We start from the raw sequence: 20173 nt of genomic DNA, 5'->3' as shown, positions 1-20173 counted from the left end.
GCCTTGTGTCTCATACTTCTTTTTATTTCTTTTTTTATTTTTTTGATACTGGGGACAGAACTCAGAGATACTCTACCACTGAGCTATATTCCTAGCCTTTTGTATTTTATTTGGAGGCAGGGTTTCACTAAGTTGCCCAGACTGGCCTCAAACTTGGGATTCTCCTATCTCAACCTCTCAAGTCCCTGGGATTATAAGTGTGCACCTGGCTGAATCTCATACTTTAACCATTACTCACATTGCAAGTGAGTTCCTATTAGTTTCAGCCTCCTACTGTTTATTTCTTGGTTCTTTCTATTTTTAAAATACCTTTATTTTAGTTATTTATTTTTATGTGGTGCTAAGGATCAAACCCAGTGCCTCACATGTGCTAGACAAGCACTCTTCCATTGAGCTTCAACTCTAGCCCCTCCTACTATCTTTTAAATATATCATTCAACTTTTAGGGGCTTCTCTTACCACCTTACTTGATTCACGCCCTTATGATGCCTGATTACTATCAGAACCTCCATAATGGTCTCTGCACTTCTAAACTCATTTCTTGTAATCTGTCCTTCATCACCAGAAGAGTAGTCTTTCATAAAAATATAAATCCATTTAATGTTGCTGGCTTTGGTAGAAGATTTGTAGAAAATATACACATATCTAGTCTCTTTCACTTACTTGCATCCATATCTCCAAGAAATCAACTAAAATGATTATGAAAAAATAGATATAAAAGAAAGGAAAACAGTGTCAGATATAGAACTAGAGAAGACTACCGTCTTAATGCCAGAAATGTTTTCTAAATATAGTCAAGTAGAAAGCAAGTGCAGAATTATTTTTAAAACCTCCTAGGTTTGATTTATAGCTTTATAATCTGAAAATGGATTGTTTTGACATGAGGAGGAAATACAGTAAGTACTGACAGATCTTCATTACTTCTCCAAATTAGAAGGGTCTAGGCCCAGAGATGAGGATGAGCCAGGAAAGAGATTGGGACTGCTCCATCCAGAAACATTTTTGCTACTTCAGGTTGGAAACTGTAGGGAACAACTATTCCCAGAGGCCCACGGCATATACAGATAATCTTAAACGAAAGCCTTTGGGAAGCTGGGCTGTGTCCTGAACTCAGATTATAATTTATGGGGTTGCTCCTCCATGTAATAGGTGGTGAATTTCTGTAGACAACCAAAGATGTGTATCACCAATATCAATCAGGCTGCGAAGATAACTAAATACTGAAAGCTGATCCCTAAGCTGACTGAGTCATTCATTATCTAATTCTTCCAATTAACAGCTTGTGCTTTTGTGGCTTACAGATACTATTATCCTAATGTGAGAGACCAGATGGTCGCCAAAGGAATCTTGCCATTGTCAAGGATCTGTGCCATGGTAACCATGCAGCACCGTGAGGATGTGGGAATACAGACCTTTAATCTCCCTTTAACCTCCGGGTTTGAGAACAGGAAGGATTTGAGGAATCAGTTATCAGGTAATTGAAGACTAGTTTGTCTTTCCCTTTCAAAATCAGTATATATAAATATCCTTTTTCTTTCTAAATTAGCAATTCTTTACTTTTTGAGGTATTCATCCTTTTGAGGATCTGATGAAAACTATGAGACACCGTCTCAGAAAATATAAGTGTAGAATATACACTGTAAAATTTCATATAATTCTAGAAAAGTCAGAGTTCTAAAGATGGTATAAGTGTGTCTTGCCTCATGTCACCTTAAACTTTAACAAGTGTTTAATAAGCTTTCATAGCATAAATTCTAAGTGTTATATAGGTGCACTTGGAGAATTATTTTCTAAGACAACATAATGTAGATTTGATGAAATATAGTGAGCTTGAGCTGAGAATTTACTGTAAGAGAGGAGAAGGTTAGGATTTAAATTTTTGGAAGGGATTAACTAGAGTTTGGAGTTTTGAAAGGCATTACAACCTGATGGTTCCAGCAGGTTGATCTGCCTTCCAAATTTATCTAGGATTAGCTTCCTAATCAAGTTGCTGTACACTATACATGCTTGCTGAAGAGTGTCTGCCAAAATGCTCCTGCCATATGCTCCTGCCCCTCATTGATCAACTTGTTCAGTTATTCCTTAAGGCTTTCCCTTAAATGAGACATGATGGTAGAATTTTTTTTGTAAGAAAGATCACATATAGTTATTAACCCTAAAATATAGTATTTAGTGTGTTTCTGACCATGGAGAGATTCTCTCAGTGTTAAGGCCCCTTATAATTCAATATGATTATAGTGTTTCTCCTTTCAGCCTTCCTCTCTAGGACTTTGTGGTTGTGTAGAACAGAGATTCTGCTAACCAACCTTTTAATCTTTTCCCTTTTGCCCTCATTCTTCAGGTTTACTAGATGTGGGCCTAAGGTATAGGCGAAGTTCAAGAACAACAGAGGGAGTTCTTGCTGCCCGAACTGTCTCCATCTCAGTGCAGATTATCAGAGCCTGTGGTCTGCAAGCAGCAGCCAAGTAAGTCCACTTTAGAAAAGCAGTTTTCAAACCTTTTTCTACTGTAGTTCATATAGTATGATCTCACATGTCCATAATTTTCTCATGTACAATTTATAGCTCTTAACCCAACTTTTTGTCTGTTAAGAAAGCATTTCAGAATTTAAGTAAATCACTTAAAAACTTTGCTAATTTAACTGTTATTGCAACTCAGTTCCTTGACCTTATCCAGTGATTTTACCTCTACCTTTTTTAAATATTTACCACCATGGTCATGCCCTGCATCCTTAAGCCATGCCATGCCCAATCACTGCAATTCCTTTATAAACCCATGTTAACTCATTTTAGTCTCTTAGTCCTAACTCCTGTTTTTTCATCTTGTTTCCCTTCAGTCTGTTCTCAACATAATGGTCAATGATCCTATGAGAACTCACGTCAGACCTTGATATGTGTCTATTTAAAACCCACCAGTGACTATCTCTTTCAAAGTAAAAGCCAGAGTCCTTGAAATAGCCTTAAGTCCCCACATGATTTGACCCCATTATTTCTGTGGCCTTGTCTCTTCCTGATAGTCTCCACTCTATTTACTCCTCTTCAGCCACTGGATTTCTTGTTTCTTCAATCCATACCAAGCACATTTCCCCCTCCAGGCCTTTATCTTGTTGTTTTCTCTGTTCAGAAAAGAAAGCCATGTAGAATAGCCATGGCCCTCCTTCACCTCCTTCAAGTCTTGCTCATACTTCTCTTGGCTTTGAATGTTCATCCTCCTCCTCCTGTCTACTTAAATTCCTATTTTCCTTCAAGACTTTGCAACATATAAGTAGCCTTCCTTTACTTCTTCCTACCTGGAGGCAGAGTTGATGCTTTTTCCTTTGTATATTAGCACCTTGGTTGTAGCACATATTATTCTTTTTGGATTATTGGCATGCATGAATATTCCCCCACTAGGCTGTGAATAACTACTCTAAGTTACTTTCTGAATTTTTCTCTGTACCCCCACCATATAAAATAGTTCTAGCAACAACAGTAAGAAATAGAACTCCTAAGGCTCCTCCTCCACTAACTTCTCCCAAAAGACTTTTTAACTGCCCAAAATATCTTAGTGTCAGAGAAAGTGGCATTAGGGCAGTTTTTAATCAGATCACTCCTTTACATGAAGACCTTTGATGGTTTCCTGTTGTTGATAGGAATTGTACATTTCTATTAATAAAAAAAATTAGCATACCCTTTAAAAATATGTATATGTATTCATGTATAAATCATCTTCATGTACTACTGTACTGTTATGTTAAATACATAATAAAATATACCATAGGATGAATAGGAAAACTTTAATATATGAGATAGCAGATAAAAAAGTTTTAATATTTTCTTTCTGTGCCTGAACATTTGCTCTATGAAACTCCTAAAAAAAAAAAAAAGCTGGATGCTTCTCTTTAGGGACCACTGGCCTGCAGAATAAGGTCCAACTTCCTTAACTTAGCATTCAAAGCCCTTCAAAATATCTTAGTCTGAGTCTTTTGTTTTGGGTGGGGGCTACTAGGGATTGAACTCAGGGGCACTCAACCACTTAGCCACATCCTCAACCCCACTTTGTATTTTATTTAGAGATAGGGTCTCACTGAGTTGCTTAGCGCCTCGCTTTTTCCTGAGGCTGTCTTTGAACTCATGATCCTCCTGTCTCAGCCTCCTGAGCCATTGGGATTATAGTCTGAGTCTTCAAAGAAGAGTAGTCGTTACCAAGATGCCCAAGAGAGATGAAAATTATTCTAGTCAAAGAGAACATGTGCAAAGGCATGAAGGCATGAGACTTGTATATTTAGAATATGTGTTCTGTGGCAGACAAAGCCAAGATCAGAATTCTTCAGTACAACATTAAATTAACTAGTGGTTAATTGTCAGAAAAGGTCTCAAATTTTACTCAGCACATGTCTGAGAGACTGAATCATAAAATACTCAATAATTCTCTCTGAGGATTCAAAGGGATTTTGTCTGTGTTGCAATTTCAAAAAAGAATACCAAGAAGCTTGCCAGTTCTAACACTGCACTCTCCTGATAGTTTAAGGAGTTCGACAGGATATAAGACAAAGCACTGCGTAATAGAAACAGAACTACACTAGAAAATCAGACACCATGGCTTCTAGTCCTACCCCCATCTCCTAGTAGCTAAGCATGATCGTGGGCTGATTTATTTACCTCTCTGAGCCTACTTTTCTTCATCTAAAAACTGGAATTTATCTGTCCTGATTTTTATAAGGATCAGAATAAAAATTTAAAAATATGAAGTCACTTTACAAGCTGCCAAAAACTATACAAATGTATGAATTTTTATAATTACATCCACTTGTATTGATAAATTAATGTCACCTTTATTAAAAGCCAACAGAATATAGTAAAATTTGAAGTAAGCTTTGCATTGCCTTTCATTTAGAAGATGTCTTGGTCTTCTAAATGTTCCCTTCCTTTGAATCTCACTCTGATATTTGATGACAGGTGCTCTAAAGTCAACCTTCTCTCAAGAGATACCATTCCTCATCTTATGGATATTCTTGGTGTCTAAAATAGGCACTTCTTTTTTATTCACTTGCATCTTCCAACTCACCTGATCTTTAACTGAGAAGAAAATTTTTCTTAAACATAGGCAGTAGTCTTTTAAGTTCCGTAGAGTGAGAAATTATAGCTGTTTCACTATATACCCAACCTTGAACTCAGTGCATGACCCAGAGCACATGTTCAGCAAATAATTGTAAATGAATGAATTCAAACCACATTGAGCCCAAGCCTTTCTGCCATTTCACTGCCATCTCTGAGAGTTCCCTATTAAAAGTCTTTTCACTACCCATAGGCAGGTTCTTTGCTTTGTATTTATTATCTAATAGTATCTTCAAAATACCCTATGACTATTTTTTAACGACTACTAGCATTCATTTTATTTCTGCCTCATTTTTCCTAGGCATAACATAAACTTCACAGAATATCCTAGGCATAGCAAAAGCTTCACAGAATACTGTTGTATGGACACACTTTAATCTTCTATTAATGATTATTTAGGTTGTTTTCCTTTTTTATTAGAAGTGAAATTGCAATAAACATCCAAATATATATATACACTTTTAGTTTTTTGTCATATCCTTTTATTAACCATATTTTGAGACTGGAAGGAGATTGAGTAACTTGTCCAGGAAATAAAGAAATGATGGAGCCAGGATTCAAACCAAGATCTGTATAACTCCAAATTACCACCCTCTGCATATATATATGATGCATAGTGGGGATCTTAGAAGAAAAGGCTCCCAAGTCTGCTTTAGGGATATCAGGAAATGCTGCAAAAACAGGTGACCTTTTTGTCTGTTCCCTTAGGGATTTGGGGGTCAGAGGATTTGTCTCATACTATGCCTGTACAAAAAACTACTCTTTATGACTGGCCATTAAAGATCTGCATATTCTATCTGTATATCATGGAACATCTGTACAGAGAAGAACAAAGCAACCCCTGACATCTGGGAAGCCATTTGACATTCATAGCTAGGCTTGGGTATTTTCTTGCTGAACATTATGTCACAGAATATCAGCATCAGATAAAACCACTCTGTGACCATGAAAAGTGAGACAAAAACAAGACTGCTCTATAATCTTGTTTAAAAACAAATCAAAAGGGCTGGGAATGTGGTTCAAGTGGTAGCGCGCTCGCCTAACATGAGCACAGCGCTGGGTTTGAATCCTCAGCACCACATACGAATAAAGATGTTGTGTCCGCCGAAACTAAAAAAAAAAAAAAAAAAGAAATTAAAAAATTCTCTCTCTCTCTTTAAAAAAAATTTTTTAAAATAATAACAGATCAAAAAATCACTCTAGGGGCTGGGGCTGGGGCTCAGAGGTAAAGCACTTGCCTACTATGTGTGAGGGCACTAGGTTCGATCCTAAGCACCACATAAAAATAAAGATTAAAAAAAATATATATATATCACTTAACAAATAAAACGGTCCATTTCTGGGGGGAAAAAAGATCACTCTACAAACCATAAAAACACTCAGCATGCCCCTGTCTTGCGCAAAATGAGTGACTACTGCAACTTTATTTAATAAAGCTTTAACTTTAGTCTTCCTTTCTTCCAGATAAGACTCATTAAGCAAACCAGTACAGAGCAATGCCCTGCTCCTTTGAGATCTCCCCCAAATGAGTTAACATGAGCCCAGTGCTACAGTTCTTTCTGATACCATCTTACTGAGATGCCCTATGGTTCTCTATGGAATATATTTTTCCTTCATTGCAATGAGCAGTAAACCCAACTTGTTCAATGATAGTTGATTCCTGTGGTCTTTGAACAGTATTGACGGTACAAAGCTCTGAAGTGTCACTCTGATAGGTAAATTAATATAGTCTCCCCCCAACCCCCATGTAAGTATGCTGTGATACCTAGTTTACTAAGAAAGCACACTGTAGCACTGCCAAAAGCTCTGATACAAACTGTATTGTCAAATTGCATGGTTTCATGGAAGGAGTCAAGATATTTTCTAGGCAGTCAAACTGATTTCTAGTAATATCATGGTATACCTTCTTCTCATTCCCACCCTTCTTCCCTACAGGGCTTTGGCTGAGCAAGATCCCGCTCTACAGTTTAGTGCCACAGTTGGAGTCAATGCCTCTGTCACCACTCATCTCTCGTTCTTGCCCAAAGGAGAACAGCGTAGAACCCGCCCTGTGGCCTGTTCCTTCTGTCCTGAGTTCTCCCACCACATAGAGTTCCCATGTAACTTGGTCACTCAGTATTCTAGTGGCGAGGCCTGTTTCCTAGCAGAACAATTAGAGTTTGCAGAAATTACTTTTGGTATTTATCATGAAAATACCAAGTCAGGTAAGTACCAAATGACTCATCATAGTAAGAATTAAAAAAGGGTAATTTGAATGGTATGGCCTTTCTTAGGAGATTCACATTGATGAAGTGTTTTAAGGTGAAGGGTCATGATTCCTGCAATTTATGTTTAAAGGGTGTAACAAAAAATAAGTTTGTGTGTGAAGAGAGAAAGTGTGTGTATAGAGTTAGTGTAGAAGGAGACAAAGCACTGAATCCAAATGTTAATGTGTGAGTCTAGGTGAAGGATGCCTAAGAATTCATTATGATATTCTTGGCAACTTTTCTGTATGCCTGTAATTTTTTCAAAATAAAATGTTTTTAAAATTTTAAAGCATTTAGACTTTAACTAGAATGTGAGTGAGCAAGATAATTTCTAAAGCATCTTTCAATATTTGAGATTCAGTAAGTATAAGTAGAAGATTATGTGACTATACTGTAAACAAAAGCTCCTTAATCAATAGACTACAAAATAATTTTCTTTTTTTCCTTAACAGTCAGTAGTATAGCCAGTATCCAGTCATGCAAAGAGTATCTGCTTGGAGTAGTAAAGATTCCAACCAAAGAGCTGCTAGTCAAGAGATCTGGTAAGGATCCTAAATTATCACTTTCTGACCCTACCCTTGCCAATGCCCATTCACTTCCCTTCAAGAGGTAATCTTGGGTTGGGCCTGTAGCTCAGTGGTAGAGGGTTTGTCTAGCATGTGTGAGGCACTTGGTCGATCCTAGCACCACATAATATAAATAAATGAAGTTTTTTAAAAAAAGAGGTAATCTTGTCTGACTTCCTTGAAAATGTGCATAAGCTTCTGAACCCTTCTAGATATTTCAAAGCTTTGTTCAAAGGCATATTAAAGCCTCAATTTTATTCCCCAATCTTGCCTAATCATTCCAAATGTCTTCTAATAAAACAATGAAGCTTAAAACATTTTATTCATTGTATTCATCCTACTCTATGAATGATGATGATGATGATGAAAAAGAGAGAGGAGGAGGACGACAAGAATATGGCAATACCCATTACATTACATAGCATTTTGTAAAATATTTTCTCTGATCTTGTTTAGAGCCTCAGGATTACCCTACCTGGCGAGGGTACAGAATCTTATTTTCATTTGACAGATGAGAAAACAGGCTCAGGGATTAAATGATTTGTCAAAACCACCCCACTAGTACGTAACAGAATTTGAAATCAAATTCAGATTCACCAGTTATTTTTTACTATACTGTCCTCTTTCATTGAAGAAAAAGGAATAAGGTAGGTGATAAAGGCCCAAAAGAATACACACAACCACCATGGCAGTCTGGAAATATTGGTGCCATCCTTACTCATAGATGGGTGATATCTGAGCCTCTGTATGAAGATAGTTAATCTTGACAAGTATACAAGGTAGGAATTGATGAAATCAGAGTACATGACACGTAGTAGGTACTCAGTAAATGTTAGTTTTTCTTCTCTCATCCATGTTCCTTTATATAATCGTGTAATCTTGTTTCTAGAATTTATCACACACTTCCTAATTTAATTGTAAATTAACATTTGAGCACTACCCTCAAATCAGGACCTGTATGTCTGCCAGAGAGAAGTCTGTACAACTTGATAAATGATTCAGTTCTCACTTCTGTCATTTGCTATTTGTGATCTGGAATGAATTACTTCATATCTCAGATCTATAACTCCCTCATCTATGGAAATAATAAGATTCGTCACAAGATTATGGAAGCATTTATTGAAATTATACATGTGAATAGAGCGGGGCACATAGAATACCTCAGCTTCCTTCCTTCTGAAACTTACTACAGAGTTTGTCAGGGAGCAGGCACCATCTGGTAAATCTATCTCTACAAATTAAAATTAACCCTCTGCATAAGCCTTTTAGACAATTTGGGATATATGATTTGTCTTTTTTTCTGAGTTCCAAAGTGAACATTCTATTTTATTTCTTCCTACCACTAATCTCAATTATAGTATCTCAGAGCTAAATGGACTATCTAATCTAAGCAATTCTTAAGCACAAGTGAGAAATTCTACACACATTTGTATATTTTTCTAGGACTAGTAGATTTTAATTAGAGCAAAAGGGACTTGTGACCAAAAAAAGTTAAGAATAACTAGGTTATAGAAAAATACTCAAATGAGTGTTATACTGAAGCCAAGGCCATAGTTATTAGATTGTCCAAGTGGAAAGAAAGCTTAAAGATCAACATTTTCAGCCACCTCATTTTGTAAACAAAAATAAGAAAGCCAGAAATATTAAATGCCTGTCCAAAATCTTATGTAACCTTTGGCAAGTTAATCTCAGTAAGTCCAAATTGTCTCATTTGTGACAAACATTTCCCAGAAAATTACGGTGAATGTTATCATACTTGTCCACAATCTGCTTTAATATAATCTGAAATCCAAAAAACCCTGAAAATCAAGTTTTTAAATAACTCATAAAGCAGCTAAATCCAACCTTACCTGACATGAAACTTAGACAACCTTCTGTTTATATAAAGTTTTATTGAAGCACCATGTTTATTCATTTATATATTGTCTATAACCACTTTATCACTATAGCTGCATGGTTGAATAGTTACATCAGACATCAAATGACCCAAAAGCCTATAATATTTACTACTAAAACAGTTTGCTAACTCCTAACTTAAATGACCCCTGATTGTTGTATAATATTCTGTTTATTTTCAAGTCTGAAAAATTCTAAATTTAGAAACAAATCTGGCCCTAGGGGTTTCAGGTAAGATAGTATGAACATGTGGTAAGTGTATTATAGACTTTTGAAGCAACTAGACATTGGTTCAAATCTTTACCACTTCATAGCTGTAATAAAATTTGATTAGGGGGCTGGGATATAGCAGAGCACCTTCCTAGCATGTCTGAAGCACTGGGTTTGATCTTAGCACCACATAAAAATAAACAAATAAAAGAATGGCATGCTGTCCATCTACAACTACAAAAAAATAATTTAAAAATTTTTTTGATTAGGTATGTAAGCTATCATTTTCTTATGTAGAATAGGGATTATCCCATTTAATCCTCAGAACTTCATAGGGTTAGTTATCAGGGGAATTAATGAAATAATATATACATGGCACTAGCACAATTTCTGAAATATAATAGATACTGAATAAAAAGTAAATAGTATTGCTGGGTGGTGGTGCATGCCTGTAATCCAAGCAGCTCAGGAGGCTGAGGCAGGAAGATCATGAGTTTAAAGCCAGCCTCAGCAAAAGCAAGGTACTAAGCAACTCAATGGGACCCTGTATCTAAACAAAATGCAAAATAGGGCTGGGGATGTGGTTCAGTGGTTGAGTGCCCTTGAGTTCAATCCCTGGTACCAAAAAATAAAGTAGTCATTATTATTTTGGAATCTAATGTCTGGTCCCTGGTGTGTGTTTACTAAATGGCAAACACCTTTGGTGTGGAATACCTGAGATCAGACCCAGATCTCCTGATGTTTTATCCCTGGCCTTTTCCATTGTACTCACAGGACAGTAATAATATTTCACATCATTTATAGTACTTTTTTTTCAAAGCTCTTCCTTAACCATTATCTCATTTAACAATTATAATAACTGATAAACAAGATCAGCATTAATTTTCTCATTTGTGAGGTAAAGAAAGCAAAGCTAAGAGAGATTAATGGTTTACCTAGAATAAACCGCTGATTCTGGGCTGAGCCAAAGAGAGAACTCAGATCTTTCAACTCCTAGTCTTCGTTCTTCCCTTCTAGTCTCATTGCCTCAATAGTCAGATAGAAGAGAAACTCAAATTCACTGTTGGTATGTTTTCTTTTCTGTCTTGAGCCAAGCTGATGGATAATCTGGAGTGGAAAGGGGGTAAGTTTTTTACTTTTAAAGACAATAATTAAAAATCTTTTCTTTCTCCCATAAGGAATCACAGGGTGGTATCCTGTCATTTTACCAGAAGATGGAGACCTGCCTCACGGTTTGGAGCTTTTACAGAAGATTGTGGGTGGTCTGGAGCTTTCAGTTTCCTTCACCCATCCTGGAGATAGAGAACGGGTATTAGAAGCTGCTGAGTTGATAGGATGGAACTTTGAGAATAGTCTGAAGGATCTTGTCAAGATGGATGAAGAGGAGCCAGCCACTGTCACCATCTCCACCCCAAGACTATGGCTGCCCATGCATTGCGTGCTGCTTGCTGGCCACACACGCATTCATAAGAGTACATATTGCTACCTTCGCTATAAGCTCTATGATCATGAAGCCTTCTGGACTCCTCTCAAGAAGCCTAAAGAATCTGCAGTCAAAAATCAGGTCATGGTTACTTTCCAGGCATCTAAAAGAGCAGAAGTAATTCGGGGCCCTTCACTGCTTTGGTACTTCAGGGAAGAGAGGCTAGAGATCCAAGTATGGAGAGCTTATGGCAATGATAGTGTAGAGAGGCCCCACCAGACGGACAGCTGGATTGGCTCAGCCTACGTGGACTTAGCCAGACTTGGGGAGAGGTCAGCAAGGACACTAACTATCAGTGGTAAGCCAGGCTCAACTATTATGATTTGGGTATCTACTATGTGTTAAGGACTGTATGAGACATCCTGTCCAACATTATTTTATTTGATCTTCCCAGCAATCATGTAGGATACATATTAGACCCATTTTATAGTCATGAAAATGAAGGCTCAGAGTGGTTGGGTAACCTGCTCAGAGTCACAAACTAGTTGTGTTCTTTCCATTATTACATGCTGAAAGATTAATAATAATGTAGTCGTGCTTCTTGTAACGAAAGAGATTTCAAAGAAAGAGGTCCACAGACTGGTATTCCCAAGTTACAGTTCTTGCGGTCACTAAAGATCCAAGAACTGGCTTTGAACTTCATAGCACTAGAGTATATCCAAAATCATCAGATTTTTGCACTTAACATAGTCCCTAAAATATTGTAAATACTCAGTTAATATTTATAGAATTAGTAAATTTAGGGGAATACCTGCTAAGGAAACAAGGATATGCATCCTCTCTGGCCAGCACATTTGGACCCATAAAGAAAATCTATATGGTAATGAACTGATTCTTGTGAATCATATGCTGAACATTTTTTTCACAAGAATCAATCAGTTCATTATCATACATTTTACAATGGTATGGGTTGGGTACTTTCTTGATCCCTGAGAATTCAAACATGAGTAAGAAATAGTCTCTGACCTCATTGATTTTACTGTCTACTGTCTACTGTGAGAATACAATAGTAAACTAATCACAGGGAAGCATGAGAACTAAAGAAAAGGTATTCTCAGTGGTGCTCTGGAAGCATAGGGATGCAGCATCTCTGGGGCAAAGATGACACCTCAATGAAAGTGGTACTTGACCTCCAAGTTTCAAAGGATTTAGAGATAAGCCAAGGAAAGGAGGAAAGAAAGGTATTCTTAAAAGGGGAAGAGCACTTATGGAGGTACAGAGGCATTAAGCGGTTTGATAAATTTTAGGTGGTATAAGTGGGGATAGCCAGATCATAGAATACATAGGTTGGAATGATGGATGATAAAGCTAGAGAGGTAGGCAAGAGTGCTATGTTTCAACTCTTACTTCTAAGTAGAAAAGTTTGGACTTTTTTCCAGGAGCTATGGAAAACTATTATAATGGGTTCTGAATACAGGAGTAACAGCTTTGCATTCTTTAAAAAAAAAAAAAAATTCTAGCAAGTATAGTGCAGAATAAATTCCAGCTAAGCAGAGTAGATTCTTTACAAACATGATATTTATTCAGCATAACACTCCTGTAAGGTTTATCATTTCCCCCTATTTTTTTAATTGATTTTATTTTTTTAAATACATGACAGTGGAATGAATTTCAATTCTTATTACACATCTAGAGCACAATTTTTCATATCTTTGTATATAAAGTATGTTCATACCAATTCATGTCTTTATACATGCACTTTGGGGTTTTTTTGCATTACAATTCTTATTACACATACATACCATGATTTTTCATATCTCTATATATAACATTTTTCATATCTCTATATATATGTTGACACCCAATTTGTGTCTTTATATATATACTTTGGTTAATGATGTCGATCACATTCCACCATCCTTGCTAATCCCCTGCCCCCTCCCTTTCCCTTCCACCCCTCTTCCCTATCTAGAATTCATCTATTCTTCCCATGCTCTCCTTCCCTACCCCACTATGAGTCAGCCTCCTTATATCAGAGGAAACATTTGGTTTTTGGGGATTTACTTAGCATTATCTTCTCCAATGCCATCCATTTACCTGCAAATTCCATGATTTTATTCTCTTTTATTGCTGAGTAAAATTTCATTGTGTATATATGCCACATTTTTTTTATCCATTCATCCACTGAAGGGCATCTAGGTTGGCTCCACAGTTTAGCTATTGTGAATTGTGCCATTATAAACACTGATATGGCTGCATCCCTGTAGTATGCTATTTTTAAGTACTTTGGGTATAGTCTGAGGAGAAGGATAGCTGGGTCAAATGTTGGTTCCATTCCCAGATTTCCATACTGCTTTCCATATTGGCTGCACCAATTTGCAGGCCCACCAGCAATGTATGAGTGTACCTTTTTCCCCACATCCTTGCCAACACTTATTGTTGTTTGTCTTCATAATAGTTGCCATTCTGACGGGAGTGAGATGATATCTTAGAGTAGTTTTGATTTGGATTTCTCTAATTGCTAGAGATGCTGAGCATTTTTTCATATATTTGTTGATTGATTGTATTTCCTCTTCTGAGAAGTATCTGTTCAGATCCTTGGCCTATTTGTTGATTGAGTTATTTATTTATTGGTGCTTAGTTTTTTGAGTTCTTTATATACGCTAGAGATTAGTGTTCTGATGTGTGAGGGGTAAAAATTTGCTCCAAGGATGTAGGCTCTCTGTTCACCTCACAGATTGTTTCTTTTGCTGAGAAGAAACTTTTTAGTTTGAGGCTATCCCATTTATTGATTCTTGGTTTTAATTCTTGTGCTATAGGAGTCTTATTAAGAAAGTTGGGGCCTAATCCCACATGATGAAGATTAGGGCCTACTTTTTCTTCTATTAAATGCAGAGTCTCTGATTTAATTCCTAGGTCTTTGATCCATTTTGAGTTAAGTTTTGTGCATAGTGAGAAATAGGGATTTAATTTCATTTTGTTGCATATGGATTTCCAATTTTCCTAGCACCATTTGTTGAAGATGCTTATCTTTTCTCCAGTGCATGTTTTGGGCACCTTTCTCTAATATAAGATAATTGAAATTTTGTGAGTTAGTCTATTTTACTCTGACCCTTTAATTGAGCAGGTGACCCAGGTTAAAAGAAGATAACTGAGTGAATTTGGATGATTGTCCAAATTATCTGAACTCTCTGGATCCCGCAAGCATAAATCTGGCCCAGTGGAGCACCTTATCAAATGTTGTATGCCCTATTTTATTGAGGCTGGCTTGGAATCACTTCAGAGAGCAAGAGGAAAGTCCTTGAAGTGAGCCAAGGGTACTTGAATGAACTTCATAAAGACAGGCTTTTAACTTCAGTCTTCTGAAGAATGTAGATTTTGAACACTAAATATAGATCTAAGGGTCTAGCATATATACCCCTGTATATTAAACAATACTAAAGAGGTTATTTAACTTTTTATATCATCCATGCCCCTTCCACTTCTCCACATTCCACTAGTCTGAGCTTTTTATTCACTTGTTCAAGGGCCTTATACAAGACATTGCATTTTTGTTTTTGTTGAATGAGTCAATCAACCCATCTAGGATCCATCCAGCTGACTTCTGCATACTATTAAGTTTCCTGAGGATAAGGATTTAACTGTGTTGCCTTTAGGTGTCTTCCCTCTTATGACTTGCCCTTATTTTCTGTTCATGATAATCATAACAATTTACATATTCCACCAAGAAGAAAATAGTTTATTTAAAAATAAAAAAAGACTAGAAAGTTCTATCTTATGTGTGCCATATGTGAATCTGTTAACTCCATTTTCCTGAATTGAGTTTAACAGAGCAAACTTTGAGATTCAGAAGGAACTATTGGTGCCTTCTGCTTTGTAAGTAAAATCTCATTTTAACATGCAGCAAACCAGCAAAGTTCAAATCCCTGGGTTTAAATCTGCTATTTATTGGTATAGTGATCTTAGCAAATTATTTAATCCTTCTGAGATTCTGGCACATAAAAAAGACTTAACTGATTAATTCCTTTACTTTTCCTTCTTGCCTCCTGCTTCCACCTCCTATTTCCCTTCAAAATAATCATCAGGGTTACTGCCATAACATATTTAATTGGTGAAGCAAGGTTCAACTGAGTACCAGTACAACTTCCTGATTGGGAGAAGTCTAAAAATAGGAGCCTATTGAAGAAGAGAAGACGGACACTTATGATTTCATCAAATATTGAACTTGGACTCCAAAGTAGAGTGTTTGCCTAGCATGCACAAAGCCCCTGTGTTCAATCCCCAACACCATAAAAAAAAAAAAACAAAAAAAAACCTTAGGCTCTAGTACATGAATCCCTTCCACAACAACTCTGCCTGATAGTCTTTTGGTTTTAGCTTCAAAGCAGATAATAGAGACATTATAAAAATTCTCACATTGCATATCAACTTCATAATTTTTTTTGCAAATTGGTGTGTAGGGGCCTGTGGGCCTGTCCCAAGAGAGAGAACCACATATACCCTCAGTGAGTATTTCCTCCAAAATTAGAGAGTGTTCTTGGTTCTTGCTTGCCAAGGCTTGTTCTCCTCTATCCTCTGCAGGTGTGTATCCTCTCTTTGGACGTAATGCTTCCAACCTCTCAGGAGCTGCCTTGCGAGTTCATGTGGTTCTTTCCTCTCTTTCTCCACACACTGAGCCCACTCATGAACTGGACTCTGTGGACTGCAGTAGTCACAGTGAGTCTGAGCAGCTCTCCAGAAGGAATGATGAAATCCAGCTCTCTCCACCTGGTGGCCACCAAAAGTCTGCCTCCACCCAGGTCCCCTGCAACAGCACCACCTCTGAAGTCTGCCTGGCCCAGGAGGACCCTGCCGAGTTGGAAAGAACTTTTGCAGTCAGTATCCTGGTAGAAAGAGCAATGCACTTGAGCTTGAAAGGTAGGCTTTGCTTATTTATCCTGGGGCAAATTTCTGATTTCTCAGGAAATGGCCTATCTTCACAAATCTTTCAAATCATGACAGGACCTATAAAAGTGATTAATTACTAATAATTATTATATTTCCCAAGCCTAAAATAACATGAAAGCTTTTTTGAACTTAAAACTGATCTTTTTCAATATCCTAATGTGGCATATCATAAATTCCCTAGTCTAGAAACTTGGACATCTACCTATATATTTCTCATTTCTTTATCTACCATCATATCATCACTTCTATTAAATTATTCTGTATCTTAAATTTCTCAGAAATCTCTTCTTCTCCATTGCCACTCACTCAGGCCTTCAATATGTACCTGGAATCAGGGAATTCTTAACAGTAGATCCATAAACCCCCAAGGGATTCATAAATGAAACTGAGGGTTGGTGACTTGGATAAGAAAATAATTACATTTTAATTTTTATTAACTGCTAATTAGAATTTTTAATTTTTTTACTCTAATTAAATTTTTAATTTTTTAAAATAGTATCTGTGATGTCATCAACAATAGAAATCACAGGTATTTTTATATCACATTATATTATTGCGGATATCTTGGAATATTATTTATACTTATCATTGCTTTGAAATTACAGCAGTTGTTGCCATAAGATCTTGTTAATTAAACATATCCATATCACAAAGTTCTTTTAAGTTTCCCTGACTGTTTCAGTCTAATTGCATTTCCTTATAATCATGGGTATTTTATGTTGTTTTTAAGACATAAATGCACTAAGTTTCTGAGGCTGACCCTAAACTTGCAGTCCCCCATCTCAGCCTCCCAAGTGGCTGTAATTACTATCACACCTGGCTTCTGTATTACACATTTTAAAGAAACATTGTTAAAAGGCCCAGAGACTTTATCTGACGGTCAAAGGAATTCATGGCATAAAGAATTCCTTCCCTACCTTTATTCAACCTTGCCCTCTCCCCTAAATTTTCCCCTTGTTGTCACTCTTTTCTTTTGCCTGGTTCATTTCATCTCTTCTCCCAAAGACTCAACTCAAACATCACCATGAACCAGAGGTGATGTAAAGGCCCCCTTCTGTTTGCTCCCTTACCACTTTTGCCTTCTTCAGTGTTGTGTCTTATCACATGGTACTAAAATTGTTTCCATGATTTTCTTCTTCACTAGATTTAAGCAGCTCAAGAGCAAAGACCTTATCTCATTTGTTTATTCAAAATGCAGTCATTCATGTGGCAACAAAACTGTAGTATTTGCTATGTGCTATGTACTGTCTTTAGTGCCAGGGATAAATCAGTGAATAAGATAGACAGTGTGGTACCCTTATGGAAATTATATTCTAGTAGAAAGATTCATCTGTGTGCCCCTAAACAATAGGGTATGTACGTACGTGCATGCGTACATGCATGTCAATTTTTTAACAAGTTGTCCTTTCTTTGTCTCAAAGTTTTCATCCATAGCTCTGAAGACTGGGGTTGTGGCTCAGTGGTAGAGCACTGAGTCTCTGGGCTTTTTAGCATGTATGAGGCACTGGGTTCAATCCTCAGCACCACATATAAATAAATGAATGAAATATAGGTCCATTAACATCTATAAAAAATTAAAAAGAAAAAGCTCTGAGAAACTTTCTATTATGAAACAACATTAAGCTGTACAGGGTAGCACATGCCTATAATTCCAGCTGTTCAGGAGGCTGAGGCAAGAGAATGTCCTGAGCCAAGGAGTTCAGGGCCGGCCTGGGTAACATAGTGAGACCCCTGTCTCAAAACAATAACAACAAAAACAAAAACAAACAAAAAAAAAGTATCAGCTTTAATTCAGTACTCTTAAGATTTTTTCATACTCACATTTGACAAGACAGTTCTATGTCTAGCCCTGTTTTATAAATGAGGCAGCTGAAAAACTAAGAGGTAAAGTGATTTGAAGGAATATAAATTATGCCCAGGAAACAAAATTAGCTACAGTATCATCAACTCCTAGAGGTGCTCATTAGCCTACCCAGGCAGGAGGACAGGCATCCCTGGGTTCCCACTTTTAGCATAGTGTTTATCTTAGTGCATTTTAATGATCTCTTTTTATCTCTCTCAGATCAAGAATCAAATATGACTAATCTTGTGCATGTGTGACACAGAGGTGTCAATTAATGTTAGCTTAAGAGAACTGGACTAAATTTGTATAATATATAAAATTAGGCAATACTTGAGGGGAAAATTTTCCTAGCCTAAAGTGAAAATCACTTTAGGCTAAAGGGGAAAGCTCTTCTCCTAACTAAATAGAGTTACTTAGAACTATTACAGTGGAAAAACCCTAGAGAAGGAGTCAGGAAATCTGGCTGGTTCTTCCAAATTCTAGTTAACCAGGTGCATGATGAGTGAGCCACTTTGCTTTTCTGTTCCTTGGTTGCCTTATTTGTAAAATAAGGAGAGAGACACCTATCTTAGGTGATTTTCATAAGTATGATCAGCATGAGTTTAGTGTGTATAAGAAAACACTTTCTTAAAACAAAAGAAGTTGTTTTAATCTCATTAAAACAATTATGCCATTCTTGATTCATAAAGACTATTTTCATTCTTATGGAAAACACAGGAAATTCAGTGAAAACTCTGGAATGATAAAATTGATTCCGCTCAGGTCTTCTTAACTGTTCTCAATGTGTGTCTCAACCCTGTGAGAGGAATAGTGATTTTCTTCTGGGCCACCTCCAAATGTGTTTGAGAACTTGACCTTTTCCAGAAACATAAACAGGCTCAAATAAGTTTATACACAAGGGAGAGAGACAGAGAATCCTGATTTATCACCTGCCTGTTTGGCTCAAAGGAGCATTTCTGCTTAAGACTGATTAAAGAACAATTTTCTTCCAAAGTCAAAATAGTAATTTTGTTTCAAGGCCTTTAGCAAATAGTTGCTTTACAAGTAAAACTCAGTGGGTGGGAAGCCAGTGGTATGAAAAAGAGATCTGAGCAATATTGGTGTACGTCTAGAGTTAGAATTTTACTGTGAAGCTGGGCATGGTGGTGCATGCCTATAATCCCAGCAACTCTGGAGGCGATTCCAAGTTCAGCATCAGCCTCAGCAACTTAGTGAGGTCCTAAGCAACTTAACCAGACCCTGTCTCAAAATAAAAGCTAAAAAGGGCTTGGGATGTAGCTCAGTGGTAAAGTGCCCTTCATTCAATCTCACATTATATTTATATATATATATATATATAGTGGAAAATAATTGATAGCACATTTCAGATGAAAAAACTGAGGTTGAAGGAACTAGAATGAGGTGGTATACTAAATTAGTGTTTGAGAACATGGGAAACAAGTTATCTTGACTCTCAGAATTGCAGGTAATCCTCTCTGATGATCTGTCTGTTTTTGGAAACCTCTGCTTGTGTGCATGCAAGTAGATGAGTCAGCTTTTCTCTCCTCCAACCCTGGCAGCCTTCTGTAAACAGAGGGCACAGGTGATTCTGCAAACCTATTATAAGGGCATTGGGCCCTTTTGTGCATCCTCAGTCTACTGAAGGAAACACAGATTACTCTAGAATACTTTGAGAACTGCTGTGATAGAGGCAGGTTATCTCTCCCTAATTGTGAGAGTTTACATTTTATTAGAAGAAATCAGTTGAACAGCTTAAGACCACCAGGTACAGTGGCATATCTATAATTCCAGCTACTCCGGAGGCTGAGGCAGGAGGATTACAAGTTCAAAACCAGCCTGAACAACTTAGGAAGATGCTATCTCAAAATAAAAAAAGAGATGTAGCTTGGTGGGAGAACTCAGGCCTAGAGTGTACAAGGCCCTGAATTCAATCTGCAATACCATAG

General features: G+C 37.0%; 1 protein-coding gene across 7 annotated transcripts in view; it reads left to right on the top strand.

Moving 5' to 3' along the window:
* C2cd3 (C2 domain containing 3 centriole elongation regulator) overlaps positions 1-20173 on the top strand; it is a 143547-nt gene that overhangs the window by 73725 nt on the left and 49649 nt on the right. For all 7 annotated transcript variants that reach the window (XR_013437797.1, XM_021725087.3, XM_078046662.1 and 4 more), the window contains 6 exons: positions 1302-1474; positions 2342-2465; positions 7032-7300; positions 7795-7884; positions 11193-11795; positions 16019-16354. Coding sequence is in view for 6 of the 7 variants with exons in the window: in XM_021725087.3 (XP_021580762.2) it covers positions 1302-1474; positions 2342-2465; positions 7032-7300; positions 7795-7884; positions 11193-11795; positions 16019-16354 (1595 nt within the window). In the remaining variant the exon portion in view is untranslated. The remainder of the gene's footprint in view (positions 1-1301; positions 1475-2341; positions 2466-7031; positions 7301-7794; positions 7885-11192; positions 11796-16018; positions 16355-20173) is intronic.

The sequence above is a fragment of the Ictidomys tridecemlineatus genome, chromosome 4, assembly GCF_052094955.1.
Source record: "Ictidomys tridecemlineatus isolate mIctTri1 chromosome 4, mIctTri1.hap1, whole genome shotgun sequence".
NCBI classification, from domain to species: Eukaryota; Metazoa; Chordata; class Mammalia; order Rodentia; family Sciuridae; genus Ictidomys; species Ictidomys tridecemlineatus.
The sequence above is the reverse complement of the archived record's forward strand: the minus strand, read 5'-3'. Positions and strand labels throughout refer to the sequence as shown.